This window comes from Giraffa tippelskirchi, chromosome 5 (assembly GCF_054371585.1).
Source record: "Giraffa tippelskirchi isolate mGirTip1 chromosome 5, T2T-mGirTip1v1.2.pri, whole genome shotgun sequence".
Taxonomy (NCBI): domain Eukaryota; kingdom Metazoa; phylum Chordata; class Mammalia; order Artiodactyla; family Giraffidae; genus Giraffa; species Giraffa tippelskirchi.
In genome coordinates this window covers 153,474,732-153,491,608 of record NC_137279.1, presented here as the reverse complement: position 1 = coordinate 153,491,608, position 16,877 = coordinate 153,474,732, and the positions used below count along the sequence as shown (strand labels likewise).

Here is a 16,877-nt window from a genome sequence, read left to right as displayed (position 1 = left end):
ATTGAGACGCACGCTGTGACACAGACAGATTTTGGTGAGAAATAGCATTAGAGGGAGGTATAATTTATCAATAGATAGAGTAGTTGCCATGGATTGAATGTTTGTGTTCCTCCCAAAATTCATATGTTGAAGTTTTAGTTCTCAATGTGTTAGTTTGGGGAAGTGGGCCTTTGGGACATAATTAGATTTTGATGAGGAGATAAGGGTAGAATGCCCATGATGAGATTAATGCTCTCTCTCCACCATGTGAGAATAAAGCAAGAAGGTGACTATCTGAAAACCAAGAAGGCTCTTGCCAGAACCGGACTCTACTGGCATCCTGATCTCAGACTTCCATCCTCGAGAACTGTGAGAAATAAACGTTTGTTGTTTTAAGTCTCTCAATTTACAGTAGTCTGCTATAGTAGACTGAATAAGGAGAGAATTGGGGACTAAGAGATACTGTAACAAATACCAAAAAATATAAAAGCACCTTTGGAACTGGCTAGCGGGGTAGAGGTTGAAACAGTTCTGAGGTGCATCCTAGAAGAAGCCAATACAGCCGTGAAGAGATTTTAAAGGCAATTCTGGTAAGAAGTCAGAAAGAGAGAAGAGAGCTGTAGAGAAGGCTTCCATTTTTAATAGAAAATACATGAATTACCAAATGCAGAAATGTTGGTAGAAATATGGGTGGTAAAGGCCATTCTGACGGGGTCTTAGACAGAAATGAGGAACACTGGAGAAAAGGTAATCTTTGTTAAAAAGTGGCAAAGAACTTGGCTGAATTGTGTTTCTATTGTAGTTTTTTGTGGAAAGTAGAGCTTGTGAGCGATGGAATTGGATGGCTGAGATTTCTAAGCAAAGTGTTAAAGAGTCTTGGTTTCTCCTGGCTGCCTGAAGTAAAATGCAAGACAAGAGAAATGAACTGAAGGCAAAATCGTTAAGCAAAAGGAACCAGAACTTACAAAGTTAGAAAATTCTCATATTACAAAAGTGAGAAAGCATGCTCAAAAGAGAACATTAAGGATGTGGTGCACATCTGATAAAGAGTTAAGGAGATTAGCATGAGGGTGAAACATGGACCTGATCAGCCATCCCAGCAAAGACTGCCAGTTTGAATTGAAAGGGATAAAGACAGGATAAAATGAAGGAAGGCTGTCAAACTTCTTGGCTTTTACAGGATAGGACCACAGAGCAATCCACTGCAACTATATGTTATTCCTTAAGACAAGGGAAGAAAGACTATGAAGGTGACTCAGAGATCATCAGGCCTGCCTCAGTTTCTGCCTGCCAGACCCTCAGGAGGAGGCCAACACTCCCACTAGATAAAGTCCTGGGGAGGGAATTCTGGCCTACCAGAGCCCCAGTGGGGTGGTGGAAGTGTGACCCTCCCCTACCCAGCAGAGTTTTGAGAGCAGGACCTCTGCCCTGGTTGCTCAGGAAGGCAGAGCATGAAATCAAAGAGGATTATTCTTGAGCCTTAGGATCTCATAAAGTTTGTCTTAGTGGATTTCAAACTTTTTTTGGATCTATCACTTCTTTCCTATTTCTCCCTTTTGGAATGGAAATGTCTATCCCATTCCTGTCCCGCCTTGTATTTTGGAAGCACATAATTTGTTTGATTCCACAGGTCAAGCTGGAGAGGAATTTTACCTTAGGAGCAATCATACTGAATTTCCCCACAGCTGATTTAGAAGATATTTAGGTGAGACTTTGGACTTCAGTAATAACACAAAACTCAGTATGGCAGTAAAATAATGAACATGTTCTAAGATTCTTTTATTGTTCAGGAGGGTAACACTATAGCTTGAAAGGATGAACATTGTAATTTCTAGGGTAATCATTTAAAGAACAGAAAAAGAGTACATAACTTCCAAATTAGTAAAGGAGAAAAGTTTAAATGTAAAAACTCAGTCCTAAATAAGACATAAGAGGACCGAAAAAGAATCAACAAGAGAGACAGAAAGAACAAAGTAAGATGGCAGATTTAAATCCAAAGATATGAGTAGTTACCTTAAGTGCAAATGGACTAAATGCTCCATTTCAAAAACAAAGATTATAGAGTAGATTTTACAATTTGATGTTTACAAGAGATGTCTCTTATATAAGAGATAGATCATAATGTTACAGAAATCACGGTAACAAGATGATGGAAAAGATATATCATGTAAATGTTAGCCGAAAGAAAGCAGGGGTAACTACAGTAATTTTTGATAATAAGATAATCACTTCACAATTTAAAAAGATTCAACTCACTAGAAATAGGTAATAATTCTAAAATTTTATATAATTAATAAGACAGCCAAATTAGTATTAAAAATCTTTAAAGCAAAATTCAATAACACTAAGTCAATAAGTCGAAAAGTCAATAAGTCTGAAATTTCTTGGCAACTGACAGAACAAGCAAGCAGAAAAATCATTAAGGATATAGAAGAGTTGAAAAACGCAATGAAGAAATTTGACCTAAAAGACATATATAGAAAACTGCACCCAACAGCTGCAGAATATACATTATTTTCAAGCACATACTGAACATTTCCAACAATTGACCATGTACTGGGTGAAAATGCAAGTGTTAACTAATTACACAGGACTGAAATTCTATGGAGTATATCCTCAAACTGCAATTGTGCTAAAAACTTATAACCAAAAGATAATTAGAGAAGACTCATATATTTTGAATTAAGATATAACTTCTAAGTAACTAATGGATCAGAAGAAGAAATCATAATGGAAAACAAAATAATCATGATACTATTGAAGAACAAGGTGGGAAGACTTGCTTTACCAGATATCAAGGGTTATTTTAGGCTATAGAAATTAATGTTGTATGGTATTGATATTGAAATGGATAAATAATTTAATGAAACATTATAAAAGCTCCAGAACAAAGAGTCCAGAGCATTAGGGAAAGAATAGCCTTTTTAATATCATGCTGGGATAGCTGGGTATTCACAAGAACTAATACTAAATTTGACCCTTGGGATGTGCGTGTGTGCTCTGTGGTATCTGACTCTTTGCGACCCCCTGGACTGTAGCCCGCCAGGCTCCTCTGTCCATGTGATTTCCCAGGCAAGAATACTGGAGTGGGTTGCCATTTCCTGCTCCTGGGGATCTTCTTGACCCAGTGACTGGACCAGGTAATTAAACCCGTGTCTCCTGCATCTCCTGCACGGGCAGGCAGATTCTTTACTACTGCACCACCTGGGAATGCAGATTTGACCCTTACTTCACTCAAAATGTAATTCCAGGTAGAATTCATACTTAAAGGTAAAAAGAAGAACTAAAATCTTTTGCAAGATAAGTGGCAAAAAATATTCAGTACCACAAAGTAGGAAAAGATTTCTTAGATATGGAACAAAAAGTACTTATCAAAAGGGAAAGATTTTGTATTTTTGACCTTACTAGAGTAGAAGAATTCCTGTTCATGAAAAAGACAACATAAAGAGAAAGAAAAGAAAACTCACAGAAAAGATGAATATATTCACAATACACAAAACCAACAAAGAACTAGTAAAAGAATATATTTAAAAATCAAGGAGAAAAGAGCAAAAGCTAAATTTAAAATAAGGTAAAACTTGGATGATTTCCAAAAGTATAAATCCAACTTGTCAATAGTTTATGAAAAATTTTTCAAACTTATTAGTAGTCACAGAAATGCAAATAAACCATAATGGTATACTATTATATAGCTAGTAGTTTGCTAAAATAAAAAACTGTCAATTTCAAGTGTTAGAAAGCAGATCAAAAAGAACCCTCACAAATCTGATGAGAGCATAAGTTGGTAAAAACACTTTTACCATCATCCAATATATGATGGAAAGTTGTCATCATCTGTTGTTGAAGATAAGCATCCCCGGTAATGTAAATTCTAGATATGCACTCTCAAGAAACTTACACAAATGCAGCAGGATGCATAAAAAACTATTCATTTCAGCATTGCAATGACAAAGTAAATCCCCAAATTCCAAGAGTGGCATGGATAAATGGTGATATAGTCGTGCAATGGAATACTTAACAATGAAAATGAAAGAACTATACCTCCACACAACAATGTGAGTGAATGTTACAAACAATGCTAAGAAGAAAGAAAAAGAAAATACAAATGAATGCATATGGCATGATTACATTCATGTACAGTAAAAACCAAGCAAACTATATTTTGTAGAGATGCAACAAATAGATGGTAAAAATGTAAAGAAAAGGAAGTGACGACCACAGAAATCAAGACAGTAGTAACTCCCAGGGACAAGGAAGGGAAAGTGATTTGGGAAAGCTCAAATGGTGATTTTATGGGATGTTGGCAATGGTCTATTTCTTGACCTGCAATATGGTTATATAGGTGTTTATTTTTATAGTTGATTGTTATACTGCATACTTTATGCTATATTCACTTTTTATAATGTATGCTATTTCATAACTTAAAATGGTTTAACAAAAAAGAAGGAAATAGATTAGAAAGAGGGCAAGACTGAAAGAAGAAATACCTGTCAGCAAGTTACTATAGTTGACACACAAAAATAATGATGATTTGGATTAGAGTGGTGATAACAGAAATGGTGAAAATAGATTAATTCAAGATGAGTTAGAATGAAAAGAACTTGTCAGTGTATTGAACTTTGGAGAGGAAGGAAAGGGGAGATGAAGGATGGCTTCTAGGCTTTATTATTTTGTTTTATTTATTTTTAAAAGATTTTTTATGTGGGTCATTTTTTAAAAGCATTTATTGAATTTGTTACAACATTGTTTCTGTTTTATGTCTTGGTTTTTTGGCTATGAGGCATGTGGAATCTTAGCTCCCCGACCAGGTATCAAACTTTCACCCCCTGCACTGGAAGGCGAAGTCTTAACCGCTGAACCACCAGGGTGGGCCTGGCTTCTAGGTTTTAGACTGGAGTCACTTGGGACACTTTGATCCAAAGTACTGAGAATGGAATGCTGTTGAGGGGCAGGGGGAATGGGAGAAAGTTTTCAAGGACAGTTGGGATAAGGAATCATGAGACCAGCTCTGGATATTAGGTTTAAGATGTAGTGGGAAGTTTAAGTGGAGATATCAAATATGCAGTTCAGTATAGGCATCTGCTCTTCAGAGGATTAGTCTGGACTGAGATACAAATGAAGGATTTAATGGTATTTCTATGGTATTTTAAACTATAAGACTGGATTAGATTACCTAAGAGGAGACAGTGTAGAAACAGAGGCAGGCTCAAGATTGAGCTCTCAGCAAATACAGTACTTTAAGGATAGAGAAGTGAAATTAAGAAGACAGACTGAGAAGAATGAGATAGCAGAAAAACAGAGTTTTAAGAAGGAGGGAGTTAAGAACTAACTACACTGGTATTGAGAAGTGGAAGAAAACGAAAACAAAAATCCTTTGGGTTTAGCAACACGGAGATCATTGGTACCCTTATTCAGGGTAGCTTCAGTAGGATGGCAGAGGCAAAAAACAAACTGCAGCAGGTTGAAGTTTGAACAAAAGTTGAAGGAGTAGAGACAGCATATGTAAACAAACCTTCTGAGGAATCAGATTATGAAGAGTAACAGAAATGAGGCAAATGGGGCAACATGGAAGCAAGGCATCTCAGTCAAGGTTGTTGATGAGAATGACACAATTAGACGTTTTTCTGACAATGTCAGAGAAAGAACAACAAAGATGACATAAAACACCCAAATTCTCTGAGGAACTATAATGCTGGTTCCTAGCTTACAGATTCCTTAAGTTTTTAGGAAAGTGAATTCTTTTACAGTCCCTATAAAGTAAGTTTCTACTAAGCAAGATGTCCAGACTTGAGTGATTTTTTAAAAAAACAATAATAAGAAAATTCAGGACTGAGTTGAAAGGAAATCCAAAGATTTTCTTTCTAGCAAAATAAACATAAAAATATGAATTTTTTGTGAATTGTACAAATTGCCTATCCTGATATTTATCATCTCTTTCTCTTAGGAAATCCTTCTTGATAGCTCACTGAAATCTTTCACAAGCATTTTCAAGCAAATACTTTCAACAGACGCATCGAATTGTAAGAACTTATAAGACAAATTATAAGAACTATAAGACAAAATAATATATAATAAAGCAGTAAATAAATAAAACCATTCAATACATCAAAAGAGAGGCAAATATGTTACACAAAACATTACCTATTGTGTTGATTTCCTGAGTTTTTATATTTGGTGGCAAAAAGGGTGGTCTTAAAATTGAGTTTTGAAGATCACTTTTTTTAGGTTCAGGCATATTTTTGAAGGAGACATATCTGAAAGAAAGAAATTTAATCTAAATTAAAATAATCAGAAAATGTATAAAATAACTTAAAAAATACATCTGAAGAAATGTGGTCAAGTCCCAGTTATATAGATTTGAATGTTATTGTTTTAATATATTATAGTACAGTGTAAAAGACTGGAACTGATTAAGCAGAAACTGGAAATATTAGTAAGAAAGAAATAGAGAAAACTGCTAGTGTTATAGGAGTGAGGGCACTCAGGAAATTACTGTTCACAAGCTATATTGACCCTTTTAGAAAAATACCTTAAAAATTTGTTGAATTAAATATTAGGAACACTGCCAACTCTAGTCAAGCAGTGAGATATGGATTCAGGGTCAGTTCAGGTTCCAGAACAGTATACCAGATAGGATCACGACATCTATTTGCTGTGAACAAAAACTTTTCTCCTCTAAATTCTTTGACTATTGATAGTATATAAGGAAGTTAATACTACCATATAATTCATGGTATTTCTGACCTTTAAATACTATGACTTAGACCTCAGACACTCATCTTTGATTTATATCATCTAGTCCTCCACCTTTAAATATTATCTATAGATTGGTATTCTCCAGATTTTTAATACAGACCCCAAACTCTTCCCTGAATTCCAGGTTTATGAATCCAGCTGCTTCATGATTCCTGCAGTTAGATGTATTATGGGAATTTCAAACTTATATTCAAAACCAAATGTTTGCTTTCACTTCTTTTCCTATCTCTTTCTTACCCAGGTTTTCTCAATTCCATTCAACTAGAGGGTTAGGCCAAAATTATGTACTCAAGTTTGTTTGTTTCTGTTTGTTTTAAAATTTTTATTGGAGTATAGCTGCTTTACAATTTTGTGTTAGTTTCTATTGTACAGCAAAGTGAATCAGCCAAACACATACTTGTGTGTGTGTGCTCAGTTGCTTCAGGCGTGTCTGACTCTTTGCTACCCCATGGACTGTAGCCCCCCAGGCTCCTCTGTCCGTGGGATTTTTCCCGACAAGAATACTGGAGTGGGTTGCCATGCCCTCCTCCAGGGGATCTTCCCAACTGAGTGAATGAACCCTCGTCTCCTGTGTCTCCTGCATTTCAGGCAGATTCTTTACCACTGAGCCACTGGGGAAGCCCACATATACGTATATCTACTCTTTTTTTGGATTCACTTCCCATTTAGGTCACCAAAGACCATTGAGTAGAGTTCCATATGCTATACTATATGTTTTCACTAGTTATCCATATTATACGTAGGATCAATAGTGTATATATGTCAATCCCAATCTCTCGGTTCTTCCCACCCACCCCCCTCCCCCCTTGGTATCCGTATATTTGTTTTCTACATCTGTGACTCTATTTCTGCTTCATAAATAAGATGGTCTATACCAGTTCTTTCAGATTTCAAGTGTATTCTGCAGTCATCTTTGACTTCTGTTTCTCTCATTCCCCGTTCCTGATATCTCAACAAATCTCACCGGATCTTTCTTTGAAACACATTCCAAATCGAACAGCTTCTTTCTCATCACTTCTGTCCTAGTTCCAAGGCCCCTTCATGTCTCATCTGAACTACTTCTCCACATCTCTAGCCTTCTTCTGTCTGCTCTCTCTGCTATCTCTCTTGTGCCCAACGGTCCCAATACAACCCATGGTGACATCCATAAAATATTAATGAGATTGTCACTTCCCTCCTACCATTTCCTGTCACACTGAAATAAAATTCAAAATTCTCATTGCAAGACAGCAACTTTCCTCAATTCTTATATTTCTAAGTGAGGAGCTTCCACTGAATGCCCCTCCAGGCCTCTCTGTGCATCCCTTCACCCCTCTCCTCAACATGGAAGCAGGGTGAGTTTTTTGGCTGTTTGGTTTAAGAAAAGGAACTTGAGCTCCTACTTCAGGACCTTGGCCCTTGCTCTATCCTCTGCTTGTAATATTCTTCCCCTAAATATAGAGAGGCTTACTCACTCAAATCATAAGTGATATATTTCTTAAGTCTCTACTCAAATTTCCACCTTTCCAGAAAGGTCTTTTTTCATCCCCTCCCATCTAAAGTAATCCCTATTAATCCTAATTCCCTTAATTTACTGTATTTTTCTTCATAACATTTGTCACTAGTCAATTTACATTATATGTTGATTTATTTATTTAGTCTGTTATCTATCTTCCCACCTTATCCTAGAATGTAAATTGAAGGTAGGGTGTTTGTTTAGGTCACTGTTTTATTCCTAGCACCCAGGAGAGGGACTGGCACATAGTACTGTGTAATAAGTATTTGTTGAATGTATACATTGTTTTGGTAAATTTTCATTGAACTTTCTTAAAATCTTAAAACCTCCAGTGAGTTTTCAGTTTATTCTCTATAGGATTTTCCGTAAACAATCATTTAATCTTTATAAAATAATTCATCTGTTCCTTTCAAAACATTTAAATTTGTATCTCATGTTCTTATGTAATATCGTTGACAAATACTTCCACAATAGTTAGGTATACTAGTAAGAATGGGCATCCTATTTCTAATTTAAACGGCAATGTGTCAAGTATTCCACCCTAATGGTGTTGACTGTCTTGTTAAGGAGATGATTGTTTTTACCCTTATCTAACAAAGGTATTTTTTCATATACATTTGCAGAATATATTGTTTAGTTGCTAAGTCGTGTCTGATTCTTTGTGACCCATGAACTGTAGACTACAGACCTCCCTGTCAGGAAGAGAGGAAGGGAGGAAAGAGAAGGTGATGAATTCCAGACTCTCTCACTCACCCCCACGTGGTAGTTCTGGGCAGACGCATCTGTGATAGTGGACGTGGCTATTTTCTCCCTTTTCCTGCCCCCTCCCAGCCCTAATCCCCAGTGTCTGATCACTCGCACAAATAGAACATTCTGTCGGATGAAATACAAGTAAACTACAGGACTTCAAAAAAATAGATAACAATAAAATGTAAGAAAATAATGAGGAAATGATGCGTTTTCAGCATTTGTTTTGTCATTGAATTTTTAGTTTACATATTTAATTTAAATAATGACTGTATTTAACAATGATCTCACAAAATCCCTGCAAATTCAACACTCAGCTCTAAGGAATTGGTGGGAGCTGGCTCTATCACAACTGTGTTCCCCTAACAGAAAGAAAAAAAAAAGACTAAAAGAGGGAAGAGGAGGAGATGTGCTGGAGGAAGACCATACCCACCCCCACTTACAGGTCAGGACAGAAAGAATCAAATTGCTGGCCATACCCTTTTTGTTTTAGGTCCTCCAATGTCACAAGACTTGGATATGGGGGAAGGGAAAGCCTTGACTAATATGTAGGATCAAAATACTAAACTGCACAAACTTTTAATAACCAAAAATGGTCAGAATGAAATGGAGAAAAATTAAACTGCTTTATATGGTCCTGAGTTGAGAACAGACAATGAAACAGTTAATATTTTATTTTAGATTTTTTAAAAATCTATATTTATAAGTGAAATACTGTAACGGTTTTATATTCTCATGGTCAGATTTGGGGATCAAAGTTATCTTTAGGAGAAGAATTGGAAGTATTTCATCTTTGTCTATGCTCAGAAACCATTTAAATAATTCTTTGAAGAAACTCACCCTTGACACAACTTCAAGGTGGTGCTTTGGTAAAAGATAGTTTTCTGACAGCTTTCTCAAATTTTTCTAGCTATTGATTTATTTATGTTTTCTTCTTGTTGTTAATTCTACTTTCACCTTTTTTAGCTTCCCAGATCATCCATTACCAGACTCATGTTTCAAAGGAGCATAGTTATACGTGTGCTCAGTTGCTTCAGTCATGTCCGACTCTTTGCATCCAACATGGACTGTAGCCTGCCAGGCTCCTCTGTCCATGGGATTCTCCAGGCAAGAATACTGGAGTGGGTTGCCATGCCCTCCTCCAGGAGATCTTCTGGACCCAGGAATCAAGTCTGTGTCTCCTGTATCTCCTGCATTGCAGGTAGCTTCTTTACCCACTGAGCCACTGGGAAGCAATGTACTCATAATTATCTTAATTTCTTCTACATCTATGTTTATAGCTCCTCCTTTCCCATTACTAGTACTGTGCCTTTTTTTCCCCTTCAATTTCTCAAATTATGGTCATTTTAACATTCTTTGGGGAGGTCTTGAACATGCCAATTTTGCAAAATACTCTTAAAGATTCAAAGTGCTTATGAGAGGAAAGCAAAGTTTGGTGGAATTCCTGGGAGATGACAGCTTTTTTTACTTATTTATTTATTGGTCCTTTAGTAAATGTGCACTTACTTTATAAAAAAGAAACTGAACTAAGTGCTAGGTACTTGTAAAATTAACTTTACACAAACTGTCCTCAATTAATCACGTCATTTTTAGCTTACATAGTCCCTTTTCATGTTGTTCTCTTTTTTACTGAAAATTTTATTATATGGATTAATTTTGTGGACTTAGTTTAGGTATAACTAAATTATAAATCTATAACTATATTCTATAATCTATAATCTATAACTAAATTATAGACTTATAGGATAGATAAAATAGCTATAAAATAGGTTCCCTCTAAACTCAGAGGCGCCTCTATTAGTCACTGAGGAATGAGCCACAATTTTGTTTACCACTCAGTTTAAGAGAAGCAACAAGGTTTCTGTTATTCTACCCCAAGCTCCTTCCCTCCAAGTAGGTGTGAAGAGCTGTGAAAAGTCAGAGATTTGACCCTACTTACAAAGTAACAAGTTGGCCTGATACAATTTCGTCTCTTTTGGAAGATATGAGACTCCTGGGTCAGAGACAAAGGACTATTTATCACACACAGCAATAGGAGTGGTATCTTCTGCACTAATTCTCTGAGCCCCAGTTCCACAGGGCAGTAAGCAGAAGGCCACATGACATCAGCACACACACTGAGTTATGTTACAGGAATGGAACCTTGAGTTTAGGGAACCCAGATCTTTTCAATGGACAGTAATATTCCTGCTCTTGCTCAAAAGAGGGCACTTTGTCTTCCAAGGCTGTCTGCTATACAAACGTCCTAGAAAAGATAGGAACAACCAGTGCTTTTGCTCACAAATGTACAGAAATACAAGACACCTATGGAGAGTTTTCCCAACAGTAGAAAGAAGGAATGGAGGGGATAAGAATCTAGGAATAAAACTTGTGTTCTTAGTACTGTGTTCTCAAAAAATATGAGGAATTGGGCTTGGAGTTATAAATTTGGTAGATGACTTCACTAGCATAAAATGATAAATCTGTTTTTTGTAAGTTGTATTGGTTTGGGGCTATGTGGATTTTTAAAAGATTCAACTCTTCCCCTCCCCTCTTTTGTCTTCTAGTTAGAAAAATCCCCCGTGAAATTATATCCTGTTGCAGTTGAGTTAAAGGGAACACAGGTAAAGGCCTTGATTTGTGCTGCATGGGCTGGAATCAAAGGAAGGCTGTTGCATGGGCCTGGAAAGGACCATGCGAGTGGCGCTGGCACACAAAGGAAAACCAGACAAAGGCACAGTTCAGATGGAAGCATGGTGGGTGAGCTAAGGCTGCCTCTTCTCAACTGGAAATCTCCTATGGAACACTTGCTTGGTAATTCTCTGAAATGCTTTATGTTTTTATAGAGCAGCCATTTTGAAATGGAAATCCAGAGTTTCATTCAGGCACCATGGGAAAACTTCAAATTCATTTTTGTGTAATAAAGACACTCAGTTTGGATCTTTATTTTATTCATATTTAACTTAAATTTGGATAAAAATATTTCTCCAAGTAGTTTCCTCAGAGAGAATACGCAGATTACATTCTAAAGTCTTTCAAGTCCAAAAACTTGTCTCTGTTTTGTTCTCAAATATAAATGATGATTCACCCAAATAGCAGATTCCTGGATTGCCATTCTGTTTAAAGGTTGGAAAGGTTTTAGTGTTTTCTAGCCTCAGAGATACAGATGAGACGTGAATCTTATTTGCTATCTTTTCCTTTGTAATTAACCGCTATTTTCTCCCCTGTCTGAAACTGAGTAATTTTACCATAAGTCTAGTACTTGATAACACTTTAGATCTGAAAATTCAAGTCTGTCTTAAATGACACTTTTTTCTTATAATTCTTTAATTTCCTTGCCATCTGTTTCTTGCTCTCCTGATTTATGTATTAAATGTATATTTTCATATTGAGTATCCTAAAACTGTACCTACATGTCTCTTTTTAACCCGATTTTCATTTTGTGGTGGGGGAGTATTTTTATGAGATTGTGTCTTTATTTGATCATCTAGATTATCGATTCAGTCTTCATCTGTATTCTATTTTTAATTTCTTTACTCAGTTTTTGATTTAAAAAGTCTTTTTTTCTAAATCCCCTTTCCTCCTGTTTGAGACAGATTTTCTAAAGTTTCCTCTGTTTCCTCCCTTAAATGTGTTTCATTAGGAGTCACCTGTTAATGAGAGTTTAGTTTTATCTCCCTCCTTCATATGAGTCCCCTTAAATGGTCTGTGGTTCTTTACTCATTTCAGTGAGTGTGGGTTCCTGCAGCAACTATGAAGGTCAAGCTATATGGGACTCAGGTAGCATCAGGCAGTGAGAGAGAAGATTCTTTTGCAGTAAATCAGTGGCAAACAATCCCCATCTTCTTAATCTCTATGCCAGGCTAATGTCACACAGAGTATAAGACATGCATATTGAATTAAGGAAGACAGAATTTGACTGATTAAATTTCATTATAGGCTGTAATCCTATTCTCTGTTCATATTTCATTATCTCTCCTGTATGGAAGTTTATCCTTCTATCATAAAAATACTTCTAAAAGGACTATTCTTTTGGATTTAGTTTTAGGAAAGTAATTCTTCTAATGAGAAGCCCCTATTAATCTAAAGAAAAAGTATTCTTAATATGTCTGCTGCTGCTGCTGCTAAATCGCTTCAGTCGTGTCTGACTCTGTGCGACCCCATAGACGGCAGCCCACCAGGCTCCCTGGTCCCTGGGATTCTCCAGGCAAGAATACTGGAGTGGGTTGCCATTTCCTTCTCCATCTTAATATGTCTACTTGCCCCTAACTGGTTTCCTAGTTCTTACCACTTAATAAGTGGTAAATTTGCCATTTTCACTTGAGAATCCAATATGGAAGAGATCACTTTTTTTCTCTTTTAAAACTTATGTTCCAGGTAATTTTTTAAAAAGACTTTTGTTAAAATGAGTATGGGAAACTGGAAGAGACACGTGTACCCCAATGTTCATCGCAGCACTGTTTATAATAGCCAGGACATGGAAGCAACCTAGATGTCCATCAGCAGACAAATGGATAAGGAAGCTGTGGTACATATACACAATGGAATATTACTCAGCCATTAAAAAGAATACATTTGAATCAGTTCTATTGAGATGGATGAAACTGGACCCCATTATACAGAGTGAAGTAAGCCAGAAAGAAAAACACCAATACAGTATACTAATGCATATATATGGAATTTGAAAGATGGTAACGATAACCCTATATGCGAGACAGAATAAGAGACACAGATGCATAGAACAGTCTTATGGACTCTGAGGGAGAAGGTGAGGGTGGAACGTTCTGAGAGAATAGCACTGAAACATGTATGTTATCATATGCGAACCAGAACACCATTCCAGGTTCGATGCATGAGACAAATGCTCAGGGCTGGGGCACTGGGATGACCCAGAGGGATGGGATGGGGAGAGAGGTGGGAGGGGGGTTCAGGAAGGAGAACACATGTAAACCCATGGCTGATTCATGTCAATGTATGGCAAAAACCACTACAATATTGTAAAGTAATTCAGTTCAGTTCAGTCGCTCAGTCATGTCCGACTCTTTGCGACCCAATGAACTGCAGCACGCCAGGCCTCTCTGTCCATCACCAACTCCCGGAGTCCACCCAAACCCATGTCCATCGAGTTGGTGATGCCATCCAACCTTCTCATCCTCTGTCGTCCCCTTCTCCTCCCGCCTCCAATCCTACCCAGCATTAGGGTCTTTTCCAATGAGTCAACCCTTCGCATGAGGTGGCCAAAGTATTGGAGTTTCAGCTTCAACATCAGACCTTCCAATGAACACCCAGGACTGATCTCCTTTAGGATGGATTGATTGGATCTCCTTGCAGTCCAAGGGGCTCTCAAGAGTCTTCTCCAACACCACAGTTCAAAAGCAGCAATTCTTCAGCGCTCAGCTTTCTTCACCGTACAACTCTCACATCCATACATGACCACTGGAAAAACCATAGCCTTGACTAGATGGACTTTTGTTGGCAAAGTAATGTCTCTGCTTTTAAATATGCTACCTAGGTTGGCCATAACCTTCCTTCCAAGGAGCAAGCGTCTTTTAATTTCATGGCTGCAGTCACCATCAGCAGTGATTCTGGAGCCCAAAAAAATAAAGTCTGACACTGTTTCCACTGTTTCCCCATCTATTTCCCATGAAGTGATGGGACCAGATGCCATGATCTTAGTTTTCTGAACGTTGAGCTTTAAGCCAACTTTTTCACTCTCCTCTTTCACTTTTATCAAGAGGCTCTTAAGTTCTTCTTCACTTTCTGCCATAAGGGTGGTGTCATCCGCATATCTGAGGTTATTGATATTTCTCCCGGAAATCTTGATTCCAGCTTGTGTTTCTTCTAGCCCAGCGTTTCTCATGATGTACTCTGCATATAAGTTAAATAAGCAGGGTGACAATATACAGCCTTGACGTACTCCTTTTCCTATTTGGAACCAGTCTGTTGTTCCATGTCCAGTTCTAACTGTTGCTTCCTGACCTGCATACAGGTTTCTCAAGAGACAGGTCAGATGGTCTGGTATTCCCATCTCTTTCAGAATTTTCCACAGTTTATTGTGACCCACACAGTCAAAGGCCTTGGCATAGTCAATAAAGCAGAAATAGATGTTTTTCTGGAACTCTCTTGCTTTTTTGATGATCCAGCGGATATTGGCAATTTGATCTCTGGTTCCTCTGCCTTTTCTAAAGCCAGCTTGAACATCTGGAAGTTCACGGTTCATGTATTGCTGAAGCCTGGCTTGGAGAATTTTGAGCATTACTTTACTAGCGTGTGAGATGAGTGCAATTGTGCAGTAGTTTGAGCATTCTTTGGCATTGCCTTTCTTTGGGATTGGAACAAAAACTGACCTTTTCCAGTCCTGTGGCCACTTTTGAGTTTTCCAGATTTGCTGGCATATCGAGTGCAGCACTTTCACAGCATCACCTTTGACGATTTGAAATAGCTCAACTGGAATTCCATCACCTCCACTAGCTTTGTTCGTAGTGATGCTTTCTAACGCCCACTTGACTTCACATTCCAGGATGTCTGGCTCTAGGTGAGTGATCACACCATCGTGATTATCTGGGTCGTGAAGATATTTTTTGTACAGTTCTTCTGTGTATTCTTGCCACCTCTTCTTAATATCTTCTGCTTCTGTTAGGTCCATACCATTTCTGTCCTTTATCGAGCCTATCTTTGCATGAAATGTTCCTTTGGTATCTCTAATTTTCTTGAAGAGATCTCTAGTCTTTCCCAATCTGTTGTTTTCCTCTATTTCTTTGTACTGATCCCTGAGGAAGGCTTTCTTATCTCTCCTTGCTATTCTTTGGAACTCTGCATTCAGATGGGAATATCTTTCCTTTTCTCCTTTGCTTTTCACTTCTCTTCTCTTCCCTGCTATCTGTAAGGCCTCTTCAGACAGCCATTTTGCTTTTTTGCATTTCTTTTCCATGGGGATTTTCTTGATCCCTGTCTCCTGTACAATGTCACGAACCTCTGTCCATAGTTCATCAGGCACTCTGTCTATCAGGTCTAGTCCCTTAAATCTATTTGTCACTTCCACTGTATACTCATAAGGGATTTGATCTAGGTCATACCTGAATGGACTAGTGGTTTTCCCTACTTTCTTCAATTTAAGTCTGAATTTGGCAATAAGCAGTTCACGATCTGAGCCGCCGTCTGCTCCTGGTCTTGTTTTTGCTGACTGTATAGAGCTTCTCTATCTTTGGCTGCAAAGAATATAATCAATCTGATTTTGGTGTTGACCATCTGGTGATGTCCATGTGTAGAGTCTTCTCTTGTGTTGTTGGAATAGGGTGTTTGCTATTACCAGTGCGTTCTCGTGGCAAAACTCTATTAGCCTCTGCCCTGCTTCATTCTGTACTCCAAGGCCAAACTTGCCTGTTACGCCAGGTGTTTCTTGACTTCCTACTTTTGCATTCCAGTCCCCTATAATGAAAAGGACATCTTTTTTGGGCGTTAGTTCTAGAAGGTCTTGTAGGTCTTCGTAGAACCGTTCAACTTCAGCTTCTTCGGCGTTACTGGTCGGGGCATAGTAATTAGCCCCCAACTAAAATAAATAAATTTATTTTAAAAAAAGGAGTATGGGAATCCAGCATGGAAGAGATCACTTTTTTTCTCTTTTAAAACTTATGTCCCAGGTAATTTTTTAAAAAGACTTTTGTTAAAATGAGTATGGCTCTTTTGTAAAAGGTCCAATTATGAAAAGTTGCCAAGAAGAGTAGCTTTGGTGTTTGCTGACAAGTCTTAAAGACCATAGACAAATGAAGGGCAAAAGACTGAGAGGGATTTTCAAATGATTATAAAAGTCTCTGCCTATCAGTAAAGTAGTCCCTGGAATGTCCTTCCAGCAAATTTTGGGTGTTTGAGGCCATCACCTTTATCAGTTCCCATCTATATAAGAAAAATGTAGAAATCTCGA

General features: G+C 37.6%; 1 protein-coding gene across 36 annotated transcripts in view; it reads right to left on the bottom strand.

Moving 5' to 3' along the window:
* The window catches only part of C5H1orf141 (chromosome 5 C1orf141 homolog), a 53,611-nt gene that overhangs the window by 14,543 nt on the left and 22,191 nt on the right, over positions 1-16,877 (bottom strand). For all 36 annotated transcript variants that reach the window (XM_081490753.1, XM_081490736.1, XM_081490729.1 and 33 more), the window contains one exon: positions 6,121-6,233. In XM_081490753.1, coding sequence (XP_081346879.1) covers positions 6,121-6,233 — 113 coding nt within the window. The remainder of the gene's footprint in view (positions 1-6,120; positions 6,234-16,877) is intronic.